The 21,679-nt window shown below is 41.9% G+C and overlaps 2 protein-coding genes across 6 annotated transcripts in view; one reads left to right on the top strand and one right to left on the bottom strand.

Moving 5' to 3' along the window:
* The window catches only part of AKAP9 (A-kinase anchoring protein 9), a 113,787-nt gene extending 104,527 nt beyond the window's left edge, over positions 1-9,260 (top strand). For all 5 annotated transcript variants that reach the window (XM_082044023.1, XM_082044022.1, XM_082044021.1 and 2 more), the window contains 9 exons: positions 1,249-1,454; positions 2,177-2,285; positions 3,104-3,289; positions 3,837-4,037; positions 4,429-4,661; positions 5,655-5,734; positions 6,403-6,478; positions 7,891-8,030; positions 8,672-9,260. In XM_082044023.1, the coding sequence (XP_081900149.1) occupies positions 1,249-1,454; positions 2,177-2,285; positions 3,104-3,289; positions 3,837-4,037; positions 4,429-4,661; positions 5,655-5,734; positions 6,403-6,478; positions 7,891-8,030; positions 8,672-8,715 (1,275 nt within the window). In that variant the 3' untranslated portion in view covers positions 8,716-9,260. The remainder of the gene's footprint in view (positions 1-1,248; positions 1,455-2,176; positions 2,286-3,103; positions 3,290-3,836; positions 4,038-4,428; positions 4,662-5,654; positions 5,735-6,402; positions 6,479-7,890; positions 8,031-8,671) is intronic.
* A 409-nt stretch (positions 9,261-9,669) lies between these two features.
* Positions 9,670-21,159, bottom strand: CYP51A1 (cytochrome P450 family 51 subfamily A member 1). Its single transcript, XM_082044025.1, has 10 exons — positions 20,941-21,159; positions 20,070-20,168; positions 18,923-19,099; positions 15,329-15,455; positions 14,079-14,253; positions 13,788-13,907; positions 13,145-13,340; positions 12,442-12,537; positions 11,373-11,541; positions 9,670-10,704 (listed from the first exon to the last, which is right to left on the bottom strand). The coding sequence occupies exons 1-10, from the start codon at positions 21,112-21,114 to the stop codon at positions 10,526-10,528; spliced, it is 1,512 nt and encodes a 503-aa protein (XP_081900151.1). The 5' UTR covers positions 21,115-21,159; the 3' UTR covers positions 9,670-10,525.
* Between the last annotated feature and the right edge of the window lie 520 nt (positions 21,160-21,679).

Here is a 21,679-nt window from a genome sequence, read left to right as displayed (position 1 = left end):
CTAATGAAACAAACATATGCATGAATATATATCTGTTAGCAAACAAAATACAAGGAGAAAATCAATGTAAAAGAATAGTTTTAGAATTCAGCCTGATTTTTAGACGAACAAAAGTTGGAACCACTGCCCATAATTTTTTCTGCCTCATAAAAGGTTTGGAAATTCTAAAATTTATTTTTCAATTACTTTGTAAACTTTTTAGAAACTTCCCTGTAAGAGATATCTGGTGCTGAGTGGGTGATGCGTGGACAGTCCCAGAAAGGGTTCACAGGAGACTTTGCTCTTTGCTGATGGTGCTTTTGCCCATCCCACCATCATTCTGTGCTTTGTGACAGCTGTCTGTCTGTGGAGCCAGGAAGGAAATTTTTCTCTTCATCTACTTTGGCTACTGGTTATTCATATTCTGAAGCACTGGAAACTACTCCCATCTGGAGGGAGGATGTTTGGGGATCGATAACTGTGACAGCATCAGCCTCCTGCCACGCTCCATTGGAGCACCTGGCTCTTCTGCTTGGAGGTGGCTGCCAGTGCCGTGGGCAGAAGGGTCTTCACTTGGATCAGGCTGGTGGTGGCTGTTGGAGCTTTTTCCCTTCCCCAGCAGCAAACAGTATGTTCTGCTTTCCAGGATCTGCCTGGAGTTTCAAACAGTGAATCTCCTTCTGCTTCCCATGACATGTGCAACACCCTGTTTTGTTTCGTTGGTACCACCCTGTGGTCAAATATCCAAAGGCCCATTTGCAGACTTGGGTTTTCCTGGGGAGGCTGGCAGTTCTCCCCAGCCAGAGTGGGGTTACAGGCTGAGGAGCAGCTGCTCAGTGGACTGTACTTCACTTGGGGCAGCATCAGTAGAGTGGTTGCCTGCTACTGGGGACTGAGCACCAGGACCACAGTGCATGCGCTTTTACAGTCCTGCTCCTTGACTGTGAATTGGTCACTGAGACACGTGAGCACAGCTGCCCAAATTCCACACACAGCTGGTGAAGGGGCTGCTGGCAGAAGGCTGGGTGGGTTCCTGGCGGCTGCGTTGGCTGAGTGGATTCACACTGCAGCTGTATGATGGCCAGATCTTAGTGAAGAGAGGCATCATGCTATACCGTTCACAAAGTTTAGTGCAACAGTAACGTTGTCACACTGTACTCCTTTCTGTGTCAGATTTATGTTCTTCAGTTTCTGAATGTGCTTCACAATTGAATGTTTCCTTTTTAAAACATGCATTATATATATATAAAAATACTTATTTATATACAGACTACCTGGGACACACCCAGTGAGAGAACAAGAAATTGGGTTCTCCAGCAGAAAATGGAAGGAGCCGAGATGAATGAATCAACATACCCAACGCTGACAGGAGGAGGAGATCTCTCTGCTGCTACTGAAATTCTGGAAAATGTCAGAAAAAAGCTGCAAAACGCATCTCCAAAGCTGAAGCGGTTGGCTCAGAAAGCTGCCAGCAGGTTAGACCAGTCTTTGGCTACTTGGTTTTGTTAATAGAAAGCAGCAAGCAAATATATTGGGGTTTAATCATAACTCCCAGACTGCAGGCCTAACTGATTTGGGGGTCATTCTAGTTTTATAGTATTTGCTATTGCTTGAGATATGCTGACATAAGACAAGATCACAGCGTGTCAAGTCCTCCTCTAACTCTTACATGTTTACTATGTTCCTTTATAAGTTACAGCAAAACTGTCTTTTTTTTCCTCTGAAAAGTGATAAGGTTTATTTGGGTATGGTGCAGGTAGATCATTTTAAAACAATTTAGTAATGAGGGGACAAGTATAGGATTATTGTTATGGATCATCCTACTTGCTCCCCTCAGAAAAAAAATAGTATTTTGTGGTCAGGCAAAACTGATCTTGATTCTTATTTTCTCAGGTTACTGTCTCCTTGAGAAAAAAAAATAGCATGGTAGCAGGTCCGTAGGAGGTTTGAATCTGGTTTTATTTTGCTGTGATGGTGTTTTAATATTAAAGTTTTATTCTGAAATATTTGGGCAAAGCATAATGCATTATATCTTGAAAATAACCTAAGACTTTGCTCACACAGATTCAACAAATTAGTGGGAAGCAGAACCACATTTTAAAATCTGTTTCATGTGGAACAGGATGGACGTAGAGTCCTGGGTCTGGCTCGTGCTGTCAGGCTGCACCTGCTGCTCAACCTGTCCCTTCTGTTTCAGGCTACAGTTTGAAGCAGCAAATGATCAAGATTTCATTGCAATACAAAATGCTATTGAGGAAGTAATTTCAGAGCTGCAGAAACTGCCTGGATTGTCCTGTCTGGAAGAGGTGAGGGTGTGATGTTGTAACTTTGATGGGAGATTTTGGATGATGAGCTGTGAACAGAAACGGGCAAGGAGTTGTTAGTCTGTGCTTATCTGGGTCCGTACTTCATAGAGGAAAATCTGCTCCAGTGAGTGTTTGCTGATTTGGAGTTTGTGGGGTATAAAAAAAGCTTTCCTTTTGTCCTTTCAATTTGAATTAACTTAAAAGTGAATTTGCAACTTTCAAATTAAAACTTTTCCAGTTTATTTATAATTTTTTTAATATCATTTTTTTCTTTAAGGAAATATATTTTCCTTTCAGCAGTATTTCTGTAAGTGAGAAACTTTGCTCACTACTTTCAGTAAGTCAACATTTAATATTTACTATATCGTGTTGATATAACACATTTACTTAAACTGCCCTGTATTTACCAAAGGAAAGGCGGTTGAAGACTGAATAGTGTGCAGCTGTGTGAAAAATGAAATGAGGTAATCTGTGACAAAGCCTTCAGCAATATTTGATCTTAACTGAGCCTGGCTAGGACCTTACTTGCATTTTAAGCAAGTGTTTTCAACATAACTTGAAAAAAGCTTCCGGGCTTTTATCTTCCTCTGAGTTAGATAAATCGAAACATAGTAGAAAAGCTTTGGACATTGTTATAGCTGGTACAATGGAGCTTAAATGAAAATATTCTGCTGTGTTATACAGGATAAGCATAGAGGAGCAAGGCACATTATAGTTTGTGTACATTTATGTTTTCTTCATATAAGTTATTATGAAGTTATTGTCATTCTCTCCAGAAGTTTTTCAGTTTTGTGTTGGGTTTTGTTCCCTCCTTGCAGCTGAAGCGGGTGCTGCCCCCGGGGACCCCGTCGAGCTCGCTGACCGAGCAGCTGCTGCGGCAGAACGCTGAGCTGACCGGCTTCGTCAGCAGGCTGAGCGAGGAGAAGAACAATTTGAGGAATGCTGTTATGAAACTGGAGGAAGAACTGAGAAGATACCAGCACAGACAACCTTCTGGAGACTACGTATGTCTTTAGGGGTGCTGATATAACTACATGTATAGGCATAAAAGCATCATTCTTTGCCCTAGTCACCTCAGTGGGGATAGCCATGCTGCCTTTCTCGGGTTCCCTCTGTAAAGTGAATGGTTGTGAGTTATTCTTGTCCTTGGTCAATATATCTCAACTCACGCTGTTTACTTTAAACTTTGTGATTTTATCCAGTTTCTTTTTGTTAACTGTTCTTTTCTTTTAAATTCCATGTGCTTCTCTTCTTGATCTGTATCTCCTCACTCTGATGAGTAGCAGATAGATCCAGGTAGCTTCAAGATCGTTAAGCTAGTATGGTCCCATGAGGGGGATTCTTTTTTTGAGAAACTGTATTTTTCTAGGACATTGATCAGGCTCCTTAATTGTGTTTATGTGTTAGGATGCAAGGGTGGCCTCAAATCCATTCAGAGCATAGTTTTCCTCCCAATAATTTGATGAGCTCTGCACCAAACCAACCACTAGAATGGCACAGCTCAGGCTGTTCCAAACTGTGTGGTTCAAATTCAATTTCTTTCCTTTTCAGTCTTCTAGACACTCTTCGGATGTTGGAGTTAATATCGATACTCTCGTTGCCTCTGAGAAGGAAACTTGGAGCAGAGAAAAGCTGTCACTGCAGAAGGCTTTGAAGCAAGCGAATGCAGAGATCTCCAAGCTGAGAGCAGAGCTCAGGAGCGAAGCTTTCCTCAGAGAGCTGGGATCAGATTCTGAAAATGCTGTTTTAAGGGTAGGAAGACTTTGTCTTACCAACCACAGCTTATATCGTTTTTATTTGGGCCTGTTTTGTGTTGCATTCACTCTGTTTATTCTAAGTAAACAGACAGTGATTCAGTTTTTAAATTCTTATCCTCAGATACATGACTTTAAGTTTCTCTCCCCAAGAATGATATGCAAGCACCTCTGTTGTTTTTTGTGTGTGCTGTATTTCTTGCTGCTCCGGTGATCCTCAAGTTATGAAGCTACATCGAACAAGTGTGAGCAGTAGTGCAGTCTTCTCCATGATAGCAGGAAATGAATAATCACAGAAACACTGTAGGAGTAGTTATGTCAAAAGTCTTAGAACTGTGATCATTCTTGGAGCTTATTGTCTCCCTCACTTTTTTTTTTTCTTGTTGTAGAGAATTTATGGCAAATACCTACGAGCAGAAAGCTTTCGGAAAGCTCTCATATATCAGAAAAAATACTTGCTGCTGTTACTGGGAGGATTCCAGGAGTGTGAAGAGGCCACGCTGGCCCTCATTGCACGGATGGGTGGCCAGCCTTCCTACACAGACCTCGAGATCATCACCCATCACTCCAAGGGCTTTACAAGATTTCGCTCTGCGGTCAGAGTGTCCATTGCAATTTCAAGGTAAACTGGGGGCAGCTGGATTGTGAACAGATACAACTGTGCAGTTTAATATATACTTTTCTAGCTGTCTAGTGGAATCTAGATCTTCTCATGCTCCAATCCTTTTTAATTTATATATTTTTGGTAGCCATTAATGTAGTAGATACTGTGTAGTAGAAACTGTGTGACAAGTTGAGGAGAGCATCAGTAAAATCTGTATTAGGAATAGGCAGTCTGATCGTAGTTGAAAATGTCTGTCATTGATAAGCAATCCAAGAAGGAGTCTATTGGATAAAGTCGTAATATTAGGGAAAAAAATGACTAGCAATTCTAGGGCTGCACTTATTTACAAAGGTGTTTTCTGCAACTTTTTTCTTACATGTAAGTGTAATACAGATTTATGAACTGATTTTATCCATCTGGGTAGTCCTTTGAACTGACAAGACTTTAGGTCTCAGACTGAGGATGAAGAGGAATAGATGAGGAAGAACAAGTGAAGGTTATTCCTGCATAGTCTGCCATGTTGCTGGCAAATCTTCTTCACAAATGTTTGAAGCCCCAAGCACTTCTACTTTGCTACAGCTCTGAGCCTTGTGTGCAGTATAAATTCAAGGAACCTATTTTAAGTGAGGCTTTTACTCATAGCGCTCTGCGGTTACAATTTTGGGGATGTGACACAACAAAAAGTATATTTAGTATGATTTTAAAATGCTGATGCCCTGTTGCTTATGTGCTTGAGCCATTTGCTGTCCACTTGGACTTATTCAGCACCTCTGGAATCACTGAAATTGCAGAGGTGAAGCTGAAAGCAGATTTGGACAAGAGATGTTTTTCTTAGGGATGTGTAATGTAAGGATGTTTTCTACTTGATCTTCAGGTTTTAGATGCCCACCCGTTAATTTTGCTTGGTGTCCAAGAAATTCTTATGCCTTCTAGAATACGACAAGCAGATCATTTTTAGCAGACTATTTCATTTATCCTGAAGTTTGTTTTGTTTTCTTATTTGAAATGCAGAATGAAGTTCCTGGTTCGTCGATGGCAGAGAGTTACAGGTTCTGGTGTACTAAGTGTCAATGTCTTTAGCCAGAACGCAGGTAAATCATAGTCCAGTAATGACTGAAAAAAAAGTATTTGCAAGTCACGCCATTGCTTAATGGAGATTTTTTTTAATTTATATTTTCCTCATGTGTAATGAATGGGGTGCTGTTCCCCCTTCTTTTTGCTATAATAGCATGAATTAACCTTATTTCTCAGGTTTCTGATAGTTTCCGTGCTCAGCACAGACACTAATCTGTTTGCTTGCTTTACTCCACTGTGAGTGGGATTTAAACAAATATGGCACCTTTCCCTGTGGAATGTTTGTAAAAACAGTTTTAGATAAGTCACTGGGTTTCTCATAAGAGATCTGCACACCCAGCTCTGAGACGAGATGCTGAGGACAGGGATGAACAGAGGAATTGTAGCAACTACAGGTCCCCCACAGCAGTGACAGAGCCCTCCCTGGTCTTTTCCTCAGAACAAAAGCCTGTCATCCTTTTGTTATAGCTTAAAGTTTGGGAAATCTGATTTTCTGTTTGCTTTCTGGTGGGAGCCTAAGGAGAATCAGCAGCTTTTATATGAATTCCTGGCTATCAGCCTGAAAGTGTCTACATTTGTTAAACACCGCTTTTGTGATACGCAAACAGAAAACTCACATTTGAGATTCCCAGCAAAGTGCAAAAGGTTTTTTCAGTTTTCAAGACATTGCTTTTTATCTTTCTAGGCAATGAACTACGCCCTGATTCATCCTCTGGTGGCGTGGATCTTTATGGAGAACAAAGGCATTCCTACAGATCCAGGTCAGACATGGAGTCCCCTAGATCTCCTGTAAACTTTGAGCGTATGTATGCTTTAGTTTAGATTGTTATTCTCTGTCAGAAGACTGCTTGACTAAATGAATGCACCAGGGCTTACTGGTGAGGTTTGTAATCTTTGATGCCGTAAGATTTTTTAAAACTTTTTTTGTAAGGATACGTAACCAATTACATCTCAGGCCTTCAGTGTGCATTTACTTACCCCCGATCAAGGCCAAAGCTTTACAGACTTCTGCTGTTGATTTGTGTCACGTTCCTGGAGCTGGTGGTAGATCCACAGTTATCCAACTCCACAGAGTCCAGACTTTGCGCCCAAGCAAACCACCACTGCCTGTCCACTTTCTGGTTGGCAGCAGGTTGTGGTGCCAGGAGGGGCTGCCTCAGGTGCCCTCAGACAAAGGAGGGGAGAAGCAGGGCCAGGAACAAGCAGGGACACTCACCATGGCTGGGGAATGTCCTTCGGTTACCACGGGCTGGGAGGAATGACCACGGTATTGTGGCCAGAAGAACGTTGGTGGAAGCTGCTTGGTAGCTCCACTGCTTGGTTTTGATTAAACCCTTGTGGCTGGCTGTACTAAGGTGTGATACCAGAGGTATCAGTGAATCAGACACCAGTGAAACCAGGCAACATTTTTATGAATACCACCTACCTTTGAGTTTAGGTGGAGTTGTGAGCTCAGATCTTTACAGAATATCAGAGTGTAGCCATTTTGGTTCTTCATTTTTATATAAACCACCTCAACATTTGTAATCTTAGCTTGTGGCAAACTTAACAGTTCACGTGGAAAAAATGTTTAATCTACTTAACAAAGAGTAACAAAGAGAGACAGAATGCTGTAAAGATGGCCGTGTCCTGGTTCACACAAGCTTCTTAGTAGAAAAATCAGGAAAAATGTCTTCATGGAAAGGGTTGTCAGGCATTGGAACAGGCTGCCCAGGGAAGTGGTGGAGTCACCATCCCTGGAGGTGTTTAAAAGACATGTAGATGAGGTTCTTAGGGACATTTTTAGCGCTAGAGTTATGGTTGGACTTGATGATCTTAAGGGTCTCTTCCAACCAAAATGATTCTATGAAAAGCAAACTTGAATCTACCACAGCTTCTACTGCAGTCTTAGTAGGAATTTGCTGGTCAGTCTTCATCCCAAAGAACTGCAGTGACAAATCAGGTGCAGTAGAAAGAAAAGGCAACTGGGCAAAGTGGTTTCACTGGGGGAGGCAGCAGTGGCTTGGGCTATAAACGGCAGGGAGGCTGAATGGGTGTGGTGCGCTGGCTGCCCCAAGGGTACCGTAAGGGACGTGCAGTCAGGAAGGTATCCCTGCTTACGCTATTGTGCTGTGTCTGCTGACACTTCTATTTGAAATTTCGCTTTTGTAAAAGGTGTGTTTTTCCGCCCCAGGTTCCACAGTATGCCGACCGATTTAAACCCGGTCTCTTTCGCCTGTCCTCAGCTGCAGAACTACGATCCTGAAAGAGCTTTAACAGATTACATCCACCGGCTGGAGGCCCTGCAGAGGCGGCTGGGCAGCGTGCAGTCAGGTGAGCGCGGGAAAGGTCTCCCGGCTCCTGGGCAGCACAAAGCACAGCTCCCTGTTAGAAAGCGTGTGCTGCTTCTCTGGGATACGTAGCAAACATTCAGCCTCAAACAAGGGTCTGTCCTGAGCTCATTGAAAAGAAAATTGTAAAATTGTGTAAAGGGAGACATACAAGTATGCTTTAATTCCCAATTTTGGACTTATTGGTAACATTTTAACTTTCCCTGATCTCTAATAAATGTGCGGCAGGGATCTAGTTAGCGTCTTATTAAGACTTCAAGCTAGATGGAGAAAAATGTACCCAAAAGACTGGGGTGTGGGAGTACAAGGGTAATTCCTTCTCCTACCACTTTGATTACAGAAGTTACAACCTTTTTGTCCCTTAGGTGATAGTATTTTCTGTGGTGTGAAAGGAACACATCAAGCAAATTGTCAAATCAAAGGGATGTAATTTAACAAACTTTCTGCAGTTACTGTGTTAAAGTCTTACTGTAGCATAAAATCCATCATTCGAGGAAGTTTCATTCTTAAAAGATTTCCCATGTAAAATCTTTCATGCTTATTCTTTTAAAATAACGTGCCATTGTTGAATCCTCATCAACTTATTCCTCGTAATCTTGATGAAAATCTTTCTCCCTCTTGCAGGTTCGACTTCGTACACTCAGTTGCACGTGGGTATGAGAAGATAATAATTCGCTTTCAACAGCTCCATCACGGGCAGTGATGTTAATGGATTGCCTTCTGTAAATCTCTGCTCTTCCCGTGCTTTTGTATAATGTGTATATTGTGGGACCAATAAGAACACAGCTAGATGATTGTATACAGTTCCATCCTGGCACACCCACGCAGACTGGGATTTATGTATATAGGCACTTCGTGTTCATGGGGGAAAAAAAAAGCAGAAAAAGAAAAACCAAAAAAACATCCCTCCCCACCATTAAATTACGTGTATATTTGTGGAATGCTAATTTAAACAATTAACTTATGAAGTGTGTATTTATCAAAAGGGTGCGAAGATGAAACTTGTGTAATAATGAAATTGAGCTACATTCGGCTAAGTTTACTTGCACTTTTTCTGGCAAGGCTACTGAAGTTCCATGATTCTCGTAATATTTGCTACTGGCAGTGCAGACAGAATATCACTTGTAGAGACCTATTTTTGTAATGGTAGAAGTTTTGAATTTTATGGGTATTTTGTCAAAGTACTGAAATAAAGACAACTTCATGCTTTTAACTGGTGTGCAAGAACCTCTCCCTTACTCACACTGAAGAGGTTCCTCCTTCCTGTGCTCCTCCTACTTGTGGTGGCCGGAGCGTTACTTTTTACAGATTCCAAATGCTTCTACAGAGAGGACAGGACCAAGCCTGGTTTCTGCAGACCCTGGTCACACCTGAGGCAGGGGGGGAAGATGCTGCACTCCCACCATTGCTGTGACTGATACAAACACGAGGTTTTACAAGAGTTACACCCAAGTTTGGAACAGGAAAGACGGGGTAAAGCCCTTATTGCAGAAAGCACTAATGAAGTGGGGGAGCTCCCTGCATGACCATCTTTCTAATACATTTTCTTTCCCGTAAGTACAAAGTTCCTTAGAAAAGCTTTTCAGAATGGACAGGGTTGAGCACAGAAAGCTTCCACGGGATGTCTGTTTATAAATTTAATTCAAAGTTCTTGTGAGCCAGAGCTCATTACCGTTTATCGCCACCACTCAAACCAAACACCATTTAACAATCCTGCATGAGTCAGTACAAAGGAGGACAACACTCAGCTATTTCACTTCATTTGTGACCACTTTAAACACAAACATGTTATTTACAGAATTAATGTTTGTATCATCATATTGTTACTTTCACACATCACTTTCAGCGATCAGTACTTTCAGAAATTTTTAGAAAATTATTTGTTGCTTTCTGAACCAAAGCATTTCACAGCTGCTTCAAGTTAGACATTTGAATTGTTTTTTCTCAAAAGACTCCTCTGTGCATTGTACAGTAACATTTTTAAAATAATCAGCCAGGACTGTACCTACTTTGCTTGGCTCAGGACCACAAACACCAGAAGTCGGGCACCATCAAGTACATTCCCCCTTGGTGCTTGTTTCCTGACAGATTTCCTGCAGTTGGATACAGAGTCAGGGTATGCAGTCCCACCCATATTACCCAGGGAAGAGTAGTTTTCAGTTATTTTTCAAAAGCAAAGAGTTCAGTTTGTAGAAATGACTTATTTCATCACCTTGAAGAGTTGGCATGCATCTTAAAAGTGTTACACCCATAGAAAAGACACTTTTTCTTTAAAAATTCAATGAGAAATTTGTAGAACGAGCAATTATACACATCAGCATTAAACAAAATAAATGCAAAGATGTTGCATTTGGTAAGTACTGTTGCTTTCATAATAGTAGATGCAACAGTTTCCATTTGCCCCTTATTTTGCCACAATTTTATTCAAAAGTCTGTTAGTTTACACAATTTAAATAGCTAAGGTTTTAGCTCCAGAATTTACAATGACCTCCTCTTGTATCTGATAATGGGGTTATTCGGTGTGTGTATCATCGTTGTATAATTTATAGTTGGAAAATAGCCATTGACGAGGTCAAATTCATACAAACGAAGCAAAGTAGACCAAATAGTCTTAATCTGCACATAAGCAAAGTTTTCTCCAATGCAGCGATGACGGCCTAGAAGGAAAGCCACGAAAAGCAGTCAGAATACTTAGTTATTAAAGCACCTCTGACAACAAGCTACCTTTAAAAAAATTTATGTAGACAGTAACTGCTTCTTTCCTTTCTAAACAATATCAGACTCTGATCCTGCACGTACACCACTGTGCACTTCCATGACAGGCATGTTTTTGTAAGTTGTCACTGCATAAAACACACCAAGGAATTTGCATGAGATTGTGTTGCTCTGGCCTCACCAGAAAGCGTTAATTTATGTATCACCAAAGAAGCATTTGCAACCCTCAGAAACGATACCAACTCTAACCCTGTTGTGGTGGTATCTGCAAACTGTTTTAGCAGTTGTGAGTCTTGGTGCAGATTTTTGCTCTGCCTTAAACTGACTTTGTGTTACCAGGTTTTTACCTTGACTTGAAGAGAGTCAAGTCAAATATCACACATGCTAACCTCAGATTTGGTTCGATTGCTACTCTGAGCCACATATCCAGCTACTGCTATTGCAAAACTATTGACTTCTTGTGCTTTTAACAGCACTTTCACAGTATGAAAACTTTTAGGCAGGAATTGAAAGAAACAAAAAAGTCTGCAGACAATACAGCAGTGGCGGTGCTGTTCCAGCTGTCAGTATGAGCCACCTCAGCACACAATGACTGTGTTTTCTTACTCACCAGCGCCAAATGGCACATATGCAAATTTCTCTCTGGCTGCTGGGTTATCTTGGAGATACCGGTCCGGCTTGAAATCCAGAGCATCGTTCCAGGAGTCCCTGAGTCTGTGGTTAACAGTGGGAGACACACAGACCTGATGGCCGGGGGGAATATTATATCCAGCAATGGTCTACAAGAGAAGAAGCAATACCCCACACAATCACAAAATTTCTCCATTTTTCTTTTTAATGTCTTAAATGTAATAATGCTATATCTCGAGGCTTGAATTTCAAGAGATTTTGGACAAGCTCATTTAAAGTTAATGCAGCCTAATTGATTTACTTGTACAGGAAACACTGTTCAAGTAGTTGCAGGAGCCATTCAGATGCTTTAACAAGGCTGGCAATTCTACAGGGAGAATTCTTTTTTTAAATGAACTTAATATTTGTTGAAAGAATTTGTCATGGGAGGGACATTATTTTTAAAAAAATATTTGACTTATTTGACTTTCTATCTTATTTGTACAAACAACCAGTTTTCTTTCAGAGTCTCCTAGCTCGTATTGTTTTAAGTGCAAGCTAAATTTTTCCAAGATAGCTGTTAAAAATCCCTGGCAAACAAACGACATCTCTAAATGGCAGCACCACACTAAGAACTCAGTGGGACTGACAGCTAAGTAAATGGTTGTTTCCATTGACTGAGGCTGCAGGTGGCTGTTACTAGATCCCCCCAGAGCCGTCCCTTCCCCATGCTGAACAAACCCTGTTCCCTCACAGCCTCTCCTCACCCCCGCACTACCTTGGTGGCCTCCTGCTTGCTTCACTCCATCAACATCTTGATTGCTGGGGGCCAGAGGGGTCCAAGACTTGACAGAAATAACTCCAGATTAAGGTAACAACTACCAAGGTCAAGGTATTAATTCCTCAATCAACACCAGCCGCACTCCCACTAACACAACCCAGATTGCCACCAGCTTGCGTCCTGCCAGCAAACACTGCTCACTCCTGTTTTTCCTTTTGCTGACTGGGACACCCCCGCTTTTCCAGCCCTGTTGTGGAGAAGTGAAGGCAGCTCCAACACGGGTCCTCACCTGAGGAGTTCTGGCCATTCTCATCATGGTCATTATAGGAGGTCTAAGCCTTAAAGTTTCTTTCAGACAGCGATCCAGCAAATTGAGATCCTTGAGCTGAAAACAGAGAAAAATTATATATCAAAATATAGCCAAGTTTAGTCAACACAAACAAAGCAATATTTTATCCCACTAACAAATACAAGTAAAAATTTTTTAAAAAAATCAAAGTGTAAGTAGTTCATATTTACATGTACTTCTTGAGGTACCCTGCTAATTTCTCTTTCTTTCCATTGATTCAATTAAGAGATCTCTGACCACTGCAGTCAATGACAACTAGTTTGTCACTAATCTGTCTCATCAGTGTTTTCTGATGCCTAACTGAAGAACAAGGTCACACTGCATCCCCTTCCACAGTGGGAATATGAGGATCTTCCTCCTCTACAGAACTACAGTTTCTTAAATAGAAACTGTAGGAACTATAATTTCCTTAATCAACACTGATTAAAAAAAAATAGTACCAAGCTAAAAATTTACTTGAGGAGACTGAGGAGATATATTGACAAACAACGTTACCACAGAGTGATTGCGCCAGATTATGATTCTTACACAAAGTATATGACTATATTTAACTTTTTTTTTTTAATAAAGCATCTAAAAGAATTTTCTATATTTTTATTTTTTAATATTTTTATACCCAGCAGGAATAACGTAACATACAAACCTGGTCATAAGATAATGGTGGCAAGTCATCCCCACAAACGGCTTTTTGTTCTGCGAAGCACCGCTCCTGCACGGCTTTGTCCCTGGCTATGAAGAAGCCGAGCCAGGCGCTGGTGGTGGAGGACGTGTGCTGCCCCGCCAGCAGCAGCCCAATAAGCATCCCAGCGATTTCGTCATCTGTCAGCGGACGGCCGTCCCTAGGGCAAAGGGTGTTTTGTTAGAGACTCCTTTGGTCAGGTTTCCAACTAATGGTAGAACTGACAGATTCTTCTCATGTACGTCTTTCTCCTTCTGCTCTCTTGCTGCCTACTCTAAGTAGAGCAGCAAAAGATCGAGGGGTAGGGAGAAGGGAGGACAGAGGGAGAGAGAGACTCTTGGAGCCTTAAAGAAAATCATTACTGAACAGCCAGCAAAGAGAAAGGAAGCAACCTTGTGACCACTACAAAAAGCTCAGAAAACTAAATAACCATTTACAAGCAAAGTTTTTAAACTGTTTTTAAGAATAGAGCTAGGACCAATTGCTGGCAACAAAAACAATTCAGAACATAAGGGAATATTGATTAATCTCTTGGTTATTTTAACTGAAGAGCTCAAAGCCAAAGTAAAATATCTGTAAATGAGAAGTTTTCAAACCCTTTGCTTACTTGTATGAAGCATCAAGTAGAGTTTGGAGCATGTCATCTTCCTTGTCCTCAGAATTTCGACGTTTCTGGATAACCTTGTAGAAAATATTCTTTATTTCTTTGTGTGCTCGATCTCGCCGTCTGCAATTGAAAACACTTTTATTAGCAACTCGGTGTAAATTAACACATAAAATGTTTATAAGGATTTATTGGAACACCTATAATAGCTTACAAACAAATGGCATGGGGGATGCAAACAACAAAAAAGTTTGGAGAAAATGCTGAAGTTGCTTCATTTGTTATTTCTGGTACCTGAAGCTGGGCAGAGGAAGCCAGCCCGGCAGGAGCCAGGCGGCGTGAGTGAAACCCCCATCCAAATCCGCGTAGAGCTGAGCCACCTTCTCGTTCAGCAAACTCCGTATTTCTTTCCCATGTAAGCAATGACTTGCTGTCAAAATGATGAGTTCCGAAAGGGCTTCAAACAGGTCTGAGGAAAGATTCGGAAAACATCACTGAAGATGCATTACAGGCGAGATGCTGTGTTTTACAGGTTATTTTTATTTTGTAGAAGAGGAAAGTAAAGAGTTTTAAGATTGTTTTACTAGGAGAACAAAGTGTCTATCAGGTCTCTCCTCAAGTAACTTTTTAATTAGATGGCTGATTTCAGTTACTTTTTTCTAATGTATTTCTTTCTAGAAATTTTTCTAGGAGAGCTAGTAATCCTTGTAAAGTAAGCCATGCAGCACAAGCTCGATCCTTAATACATATAAAAGAACTCATACAAAACCTTAACTTTGAAATCCAAATTCATGGGAAACGAGTTAGTTTTGCCAGTGACCGAATTATTTTTATATAATAACATTTATATATTTAAAATTAAAATATTATATCATATGATTAACTATATCATCTATAATATATATATTTACAAAATAAACAATTATGTTACATGTCTAAGTATCATGCATTAGCAAAATATTATATACTTAAATATAAATATATATGCTTAAATAAATAATATTTCTGACACTGCCGTGCCTCTGTGGGCTTGCAGCACTGGTGATGGGCTATGGCTAGCAGGCTAGCTGGGTGGGAAATAAAAGAAGAATTCCACTCAGAACGCTAACATAACTGCATCAGCTTCAACGACACAGCTCTTCAGCGCAGAAGATCCCTGTGCTAAGATCTGACACCGGCTCTAGGAGTCAGAGCAGATTCTTTTCCCAGGGACAGAGAGGTGGTTATGGTGAGCTGACTCCTATCATGCAAAACGAGCACGATTCAGCCGGGCAACAGATACACTCTCTCTAAGCTGACTAAGAAAGCAAAAGTAAGATAGTCCTTCGCTCCTTTCAATTATTTTCTGAGCAGCTTTATTCTGCAATAGCCTTAAATTTGATTAAACAAAACCTGTATTTTGCACATTTCTTCTGATGTTCAGTACAGTTTTACCCATGTCATTTTAAGTTTCTTTAATATGGCAGTAAATTTACAAAAACATACTGCATTGGCGTTAATTCCTTCCCAAAAAACAGAGGAAAAATGCATCTGATCTTGCTTACTTTTTTCTCCACTCTCTCCCCATGCTTTGAAGTACTCCTTTGTTTCTTCTTCAATCACAGATACATGCTGTTTAAACTGGGCAATATTCAGCCCAGTTTTTAGCATCTTCTTCTGTTCCAAAAATACCTAGAGGAACATGACAGAAAAAGCAATCAGTATGAGGATCATCATATTAATGTAATGAAAAACTTATCATTTGTACTATAAGAACATACAGAAGTAAATAGAGATTATGGTTAGGACTGCAGGGCACAACAGAGACTCAAATTTTAATAATAATAATAATAATATTCACTTTCTTTGTATTTCAAGCAAAAATTTAGTAACATCCAAGTAAAATACTAGCTCAAGGGAGCTACGGTTCTCTCTTTTGCAGTACCAAAACAAAAAAAATAATTTTAATATCTTTGTTAAACTTTATCCTTGAAGATACAAGAAGCTTTTTGAGATTGAAATATGGAATGTGCTTTAGATAGATACCTAATCATATATGTACTCAGACCTATCCTTGCCCAGTCTGGATTCAGTCCATGTTCCTCGTTACGTGGTCTCCTCGCTTTCTCTCACCCAGAGCGTATGAATTCTCTCATGCAGCAACACCTTCCCTCTGGGCTAGAGATGCACCTGTCTTTACAAGGCCCTCTGACCTCACTGCCCAGGATGTCAGGCACAGAACCAGGAAGCAAAACACTTCCTTGGAAAATTATGAGTTTCCCACCCTTCTTACCTCTTTCTTTGTATAGACTCAGAGCTAACAAGCCTACTGGTAAAAAGTCCATTATTAGATGAGACCATTCAATGGGTTGACAGGTCATTGACTCAGAAAGTTAAATTAATTTTTAAGCCTTAATTATGAATTAGGGTATCTGTCCTACAGATCTTGCCTTCCGACCAAGTGCTCTGCAAGTACTATAAAATTAAAGGCATAAAAAGAAAGGTTACTTCCTAGAAACTTCTGTTTGCTGAATGCATTGGGGACTCCAGTAGACTATCAGAGGGTACATGTGCCACAGAGCAGAGAGACAAGCACATCTTCCCTTGCAAGATGCCAGCCCATCTCCAGCTTGGTGGAGACAGGAACAGCACACAGGAGTGAATACATCATCTGCTCTTTCAGCTCCTCTCAATGCAGAACTATCTGCAAGAGGCTTGGAGCGAGGAGACAGAGTGAATATAAGCTGATATATAGACTATCCATATTAACGAACAAATATTACAATTACTGGTAAATAAGTAACTTCTTCTGATAAAGGACAAGAGGTAGTTCTTCTAAACACATGACTGAAAATCACTGTCAGACTGAAGAGACAGAGACTTAGCAGCTTGAGCAGAGAGAAGAGGGTCTCAAAAGAAAGTTCTGGGTGATCCATCAACAGTAGAATGCCAATGTAAGTTTGAACAGCTCTCTGAATGCCTTCTCAGCAGATGTTTGAAATGAAATCGTGGTGGTAGCACTATGCAAAACACCAGCTCACCTCGAGCAGAATACATTCTGGTCACAGTCAGACACAGTACCTATCTAGCTTCACTCAGGGAAACACACAACTAGAAACAATCAGTGCATGCCAAGAGCAAAGTCTTTGCGTCTCCTAGCTGTGGAAAAAGGTAGCCCAGGTGATTTTCTGAGAAACCTGAATCTGCAGAGATAAAAAGGAAGAAGCCCTTCTAGCATCAAAGGTAAGAATGAAGTAGACTTATCTACGGACACGCAAGGCTTACTGAGTAATATGAAAAGATGAGTGTCTTGACTAAAGCAGAATTCAAACACACTCCAGGGAACACACTAAGGTAACTCTAGAAAAAGATCTTATTTCAGAAAAAATTCAGTATATGGTGGACCGCTGTGGTAGGCCTTCATCATCCCTACATGCCTGAAAAACAGAGTTTTAAAAAATGTCCATTTCCAAGGAGCTTATAGAAAGTTCTTTAAAACTTCTGAAGGATGAGATTAGATCCCATCAAAGAACTAGCTCTTGAATTAAGATAGACCTTCGAATCCATCCATGTGAAAGCATAAGTCAAAACAGCTGTAACAGCAAATGGATGAACATTCATAGAAGAGACAAACCAGCACCTTTCAGTTTCGAGCAGCCATCTCACGACAGTCGGAATCCAAAGAAAAAGCACAACAGTGTGAAAATCTGGGCGATTTAGCAGTCTATGTCTGATTCATAGACACTTTTCTGAAACTAGTATATATTGGAGACGAACGTGAAAGATGCATTGAATAATTGTGTACCCTGTCCACTCTAGCAGCTCCAAAAGGAACCCACAACTCCATCCCTGACATTTTGAGGAAGACCTCCAACTGCTGAAACTGATAGAAACAAGTCTGTTAGAATGGCTCCACTTGTGGAAGTGGTCTCCTAGGGCACAAGAAACTATCTCCTACTTGTTATCCAGGCTGTGGTCCGGCTGGTTTAATTCACAAAGGGATGGGAGGAACTATGTAAATTCAGACAGTGCAAAAAACCCACCGCGCAAACAATCAAACAATCCTGCCCCGAAACCTCATGACACTGTCTATCCACAACTTAACACTTCCTGACAGAGCAGGAGACAACTAACTTTGCCTTTACTTATTTACCAAGTGGCAAGTTGCTGGTAGTCAGTTGTATATGAGATTTCCAAGAGAATAGGGTAAAAACAACATATGTACTTTGTGGGTCACTGCAAAGTGCCAGTGTGGAGCAAAAGAGACTAGTGATTACTGTCCCTAAGACACATAAGAGGGCAACGATCACCGTTAGTACCTTTGGCAGAGGAGAATAAAGAGGTATGCTGAGGATGAAAAGTCTTGATGGCTGCAGAAACTACTACCAATCAAATGATAGGCATTTATACAAACAAAATGAGTCCAAAGCTGAAAATCCAAAAATAAAGTATATCACAATGCTGTTTCTACTGCCAGACTCTGTTGTACAATGGGCTGTTGATGTCAACATACACTGAATACAGAGTCCTAGTGGAGCAAGACTGTCCATGGAAAAGTTGGCTTCTGCAGTTTAGGACTCTGTCAACAGACAGAGAACACAAACAAACAAGAAAGCAGCAGATGCTTAGCTCAGAAACAAGGCCACACGACACAGCCGCTGTGCTTCCAGACCCAAGCAGACTGTGTTTCTGCAAACATATACAGACTTGTTTGTGTCTGAGCACGACAAACTTTGTGGTGCAAATTGTCCAATTAATACTCCTGTATCTAGATTGGGCATGGCATAAATGAAAAATCAAAACTCTTAAATCTCTCTCAGAAGGAAGACTTAAAGTTGCTTGTAAGGGAAAAGTAAACTACAGCCAATGGCACACTAGAAGGGAAATTACTCACTTATCAGTTTTTCCTCTATGGTGGGATTAGACGATTTCAAGAACAAATAATAGGATCCAGAATGATGAATGGCCAGGTGGTAAATAAAGCAACCTAAACATATTCAGTTTTGATTATCCAACAGAGACAATTTACCAATTGCATTAGGCCTTGCTGCCAGAACTGATTATGGACACACAACTCCATCACACAGAGCCAAGAACTCAGGGCTGCGTACTCAGAATTTAAATCATGTTACTTTTCTACTCATATTTTAAATACATACCATATTAGGGACATCATAAGCAACTCCCTTGCCAAACACAGGTGTAGTTAACCGAGAGTATACATCCTCTGCATTCAAGTCTTCATTTTTACTATTGAAAAGCAGAGCAGCAGCATCACTACCCAGTAAGTATGTGAATGTCTTGCCAACCATAGTGAAACTAAACACAGGTCCATACTAAGAGAAAAAAGAGATATAAGTTTATTTTAAATAATACCTATCATGAAATCAGTATCTCTTCATGTACAGACTTCCACAAATCACTCTCCTAAGAACTGTCTAGGGATTTAATAAGGATATAAATATTTTAAATCACATATAAATTGTTCTCAATTTACTTACAAGTGATATCTAACATAATAATGAACACATCTGATTTCACACATTCTAAACCTACTTAGTTTAAAAAATTTAAACAAAAGATCAATTACACTACAAAAAACTAGCAGGCATACTACAGGACATACAGGATTACTCCAGTAATTGTCTCAAAAAACTCTGTATTTGGAGTTATGCATAGGTAATTATGAGCAAATATTTCATAGGTCATCTCCAGTAAGTCTCCACACACTAAATTTGGCTAAGATTTAAGCTTATGACTCTAGAAAGTTTTAGACAATGTGAAAGAGATCAACAAATCTTATTGCATTGGAATTAAGGTCCTACTGCCTTAGTCCATTTCTTTGGGGCTGTTATAGTATAAAACCTCCAGAAGTTTTATACACAGCTTATATACAGCTTTTTTAATGTTGGAAAGGGCCTTAAAATTCACCAAATTGCCTACAGAGGTGGTCACCTACATTCCAGTCTGGTCACAGGGAAAGGGATTAAAAATTCCCAATTAAGGCAAGAATCAATGTAATGAAAATGGCTTTCTAATTAACTTGTGATTCAGCTGCAGGCATTACCCAAATACACAGGCATATTTTTAAAATCTGAACCACAAGAGAGATCTCAGAAAACACTGTTTCTCTAACAATGTACATCCAGAGATTTGAAGAAACTGGAGACTACTGTGCACAATCCATTCCATATTTGAGATGGTACACAAGAATGAACTGATTTAAATCAGACTCCAGATAGAGAACTTAATAGATAGGCAAAATTATGTTAGCATATGCCCAGCTAGTCATGTGGGAAAACATACCTTATCATAAGCATTTTCCAAAAATTCAATGGGACTTTTTCCAAATGCAACTGCATGTCCAAGGAAAGGGATGCTTGAAGAAATATAAGGTGGGTATTTCTGATGAAAGAGAAAAGTAAATATTTTCTAAGAGTAAAAAAAATCACATCCATTTACATAAAAACTAAACACAGAGGAGGCTTTTTATTAAACTTTTGTGTGAAAAGGCCAACTTCAAACAACTCTTTTTTTTTCTTTTTTTTTTAAATAGAGTAAGGCTGATCTACATTTAAAAGTGGAGAGGTTAAGATAAAATGAATATGATTGAGATTCTTGCTAACCTGCCTCTGAAAGCAAAGTGCAAAGATGCTGCAATTGGAAAGAAGGCAGACAGGAACAAAACAATGCTGACGATTTGTTAAACAGCCCCCCAAAAGCATCAACCTCAGTTTAGCTATGAGATCAATATATACGCGGGAACCTTCTTTTAATCTGCCCTGACGAAACGCTGCCGGGCACGGCCTTTGCCTCCACAAAACCCAAGCACCTCAGCTTCATGCGGCACCAACCAGCTGGGCGAAGGGACGAGCCGCTGCAATATCCCCGCCAGAAGTGTAAGCTGCTGGGAGCGCTCCCGCACTCCGGGGTTTTACCGCCCGTTTCTCTGCGCTCCCCCCAGGGGCTGCCCAGGTGCGGCCCCGCCGCACCTCGACCGCACCTGCGGGGAGGCCGCCCAGCTCCCCGGCCCTCCGCCCCTCCCCCGCGCTCTCCCCGCGGTGACCACCGCTCTGTGGGAGGGCAGCGACAGCTCCAAGCCCCACGCCCTGGCCCATCGCCTCGCCCCGGCCGCGCCGCGGCCGGCCTGAGGCACCGCGCGTCCCGCAGCGCCTACCTTCTGGTCGGACCCGACGTGCCGCCGGTAACCCAGCTGGAGCAGGTAGCCGAGGCTCAGCGCGAAGGCGGAGACGGCCAGGACGAGGGAGAGCGCGTTGCCGACGGCCACCCGCTCCAGCAGGGACCCGCCGACCTCCATGATGCTCAGCATCTCCTCAGCGCTTGCCGCCATCCGCCGCCTGACCGGACCCGCACGTCAACCCCAACTGGCGGCCGCCACGCCCTCCCGCGCTGGGCTGATCTCTGCCCATGTGACGATTGCCGGCGCCTCAGCCAACCGGCGGCCGCGCGCCGCGGGGTGACGGCGTCTGCTGGGCTGCGAGGCGCGCCATTGGCGAGAGGGCGGGGGGCGGGGCGTCAGCCGGGGCGGTGATTGGCGGCCGGCAGGAGCCTCGCGCGTCCCAGCGGGGGTGGCGGCCGCGGGGCCGCCCTGGGACTGTCGGGCGGCCAGGGCGGCACCGGCACCGCCACGGGCCGCGGCCGCGAGCCCCGCCCGCCCAGTGCCGCCTCTGAGCAGGGAACGGGGCTCTGCCTGCCTTACCTGCTGCCCTTCTCCCCGCGGCAGTTCCCGCGCCCGAGCTCACTCTCTCGAGGCTCCTCGGTCTGGCCTTGGCCGGGCCCAGCGCTGGCCCAGCTCTAGGGCAGCGGTACTCGCGTGGGATAAACCCGCGTGGATGAACAAAGTGTGGCAATGCGCTCACGGGGGCTAAACACGCGTGGGGATGGGATTGCATGGG

This window comes from Streptopelia decaocto (assembly GCF_964273445.1).
Source record: "Streptopelia decaocto genome assembly, chromosome: 2".
NCBI lineage: Eukaryota > Metazoa > Chordata > Aves > Columbiformes > Columbidae > Streptopelia > Streptopelia decaocto.
The sequence above is the reverse complement of the archived record's forward strand: the minus strand, read 5'-3'. Positions and strand labels throughout refer to the sequence as shown.

What these genes read in the sequence shown, in the direction of transcription:
- CYP51A1 (XM_082044025.1), bottom strand. Translation starts at nt 21,114, where the DNA reads ATGGCGGCAAGCGCTGAGGAGATGCTGAGCATCATGGAGGTCGGCGGG. An exon ending in CTTATGATGTCCCTAATATG is followed by an intron (nt 15,456 to 18,922) that starts GTATGTATTTAA and finishes ATGTTCCTCTAG; the next exon opens with GTATTTTTGGAACAGAAGAA. An exon ending in ATATGTGCCATTTGGCGCTG is followed by an intron (nt 10,705 to 11,372) that starts GTGAGTAAGAAA and finishes CTTTCCTTCTAG; the next exon opens with GCCGTCATCGCTGCATTGGA.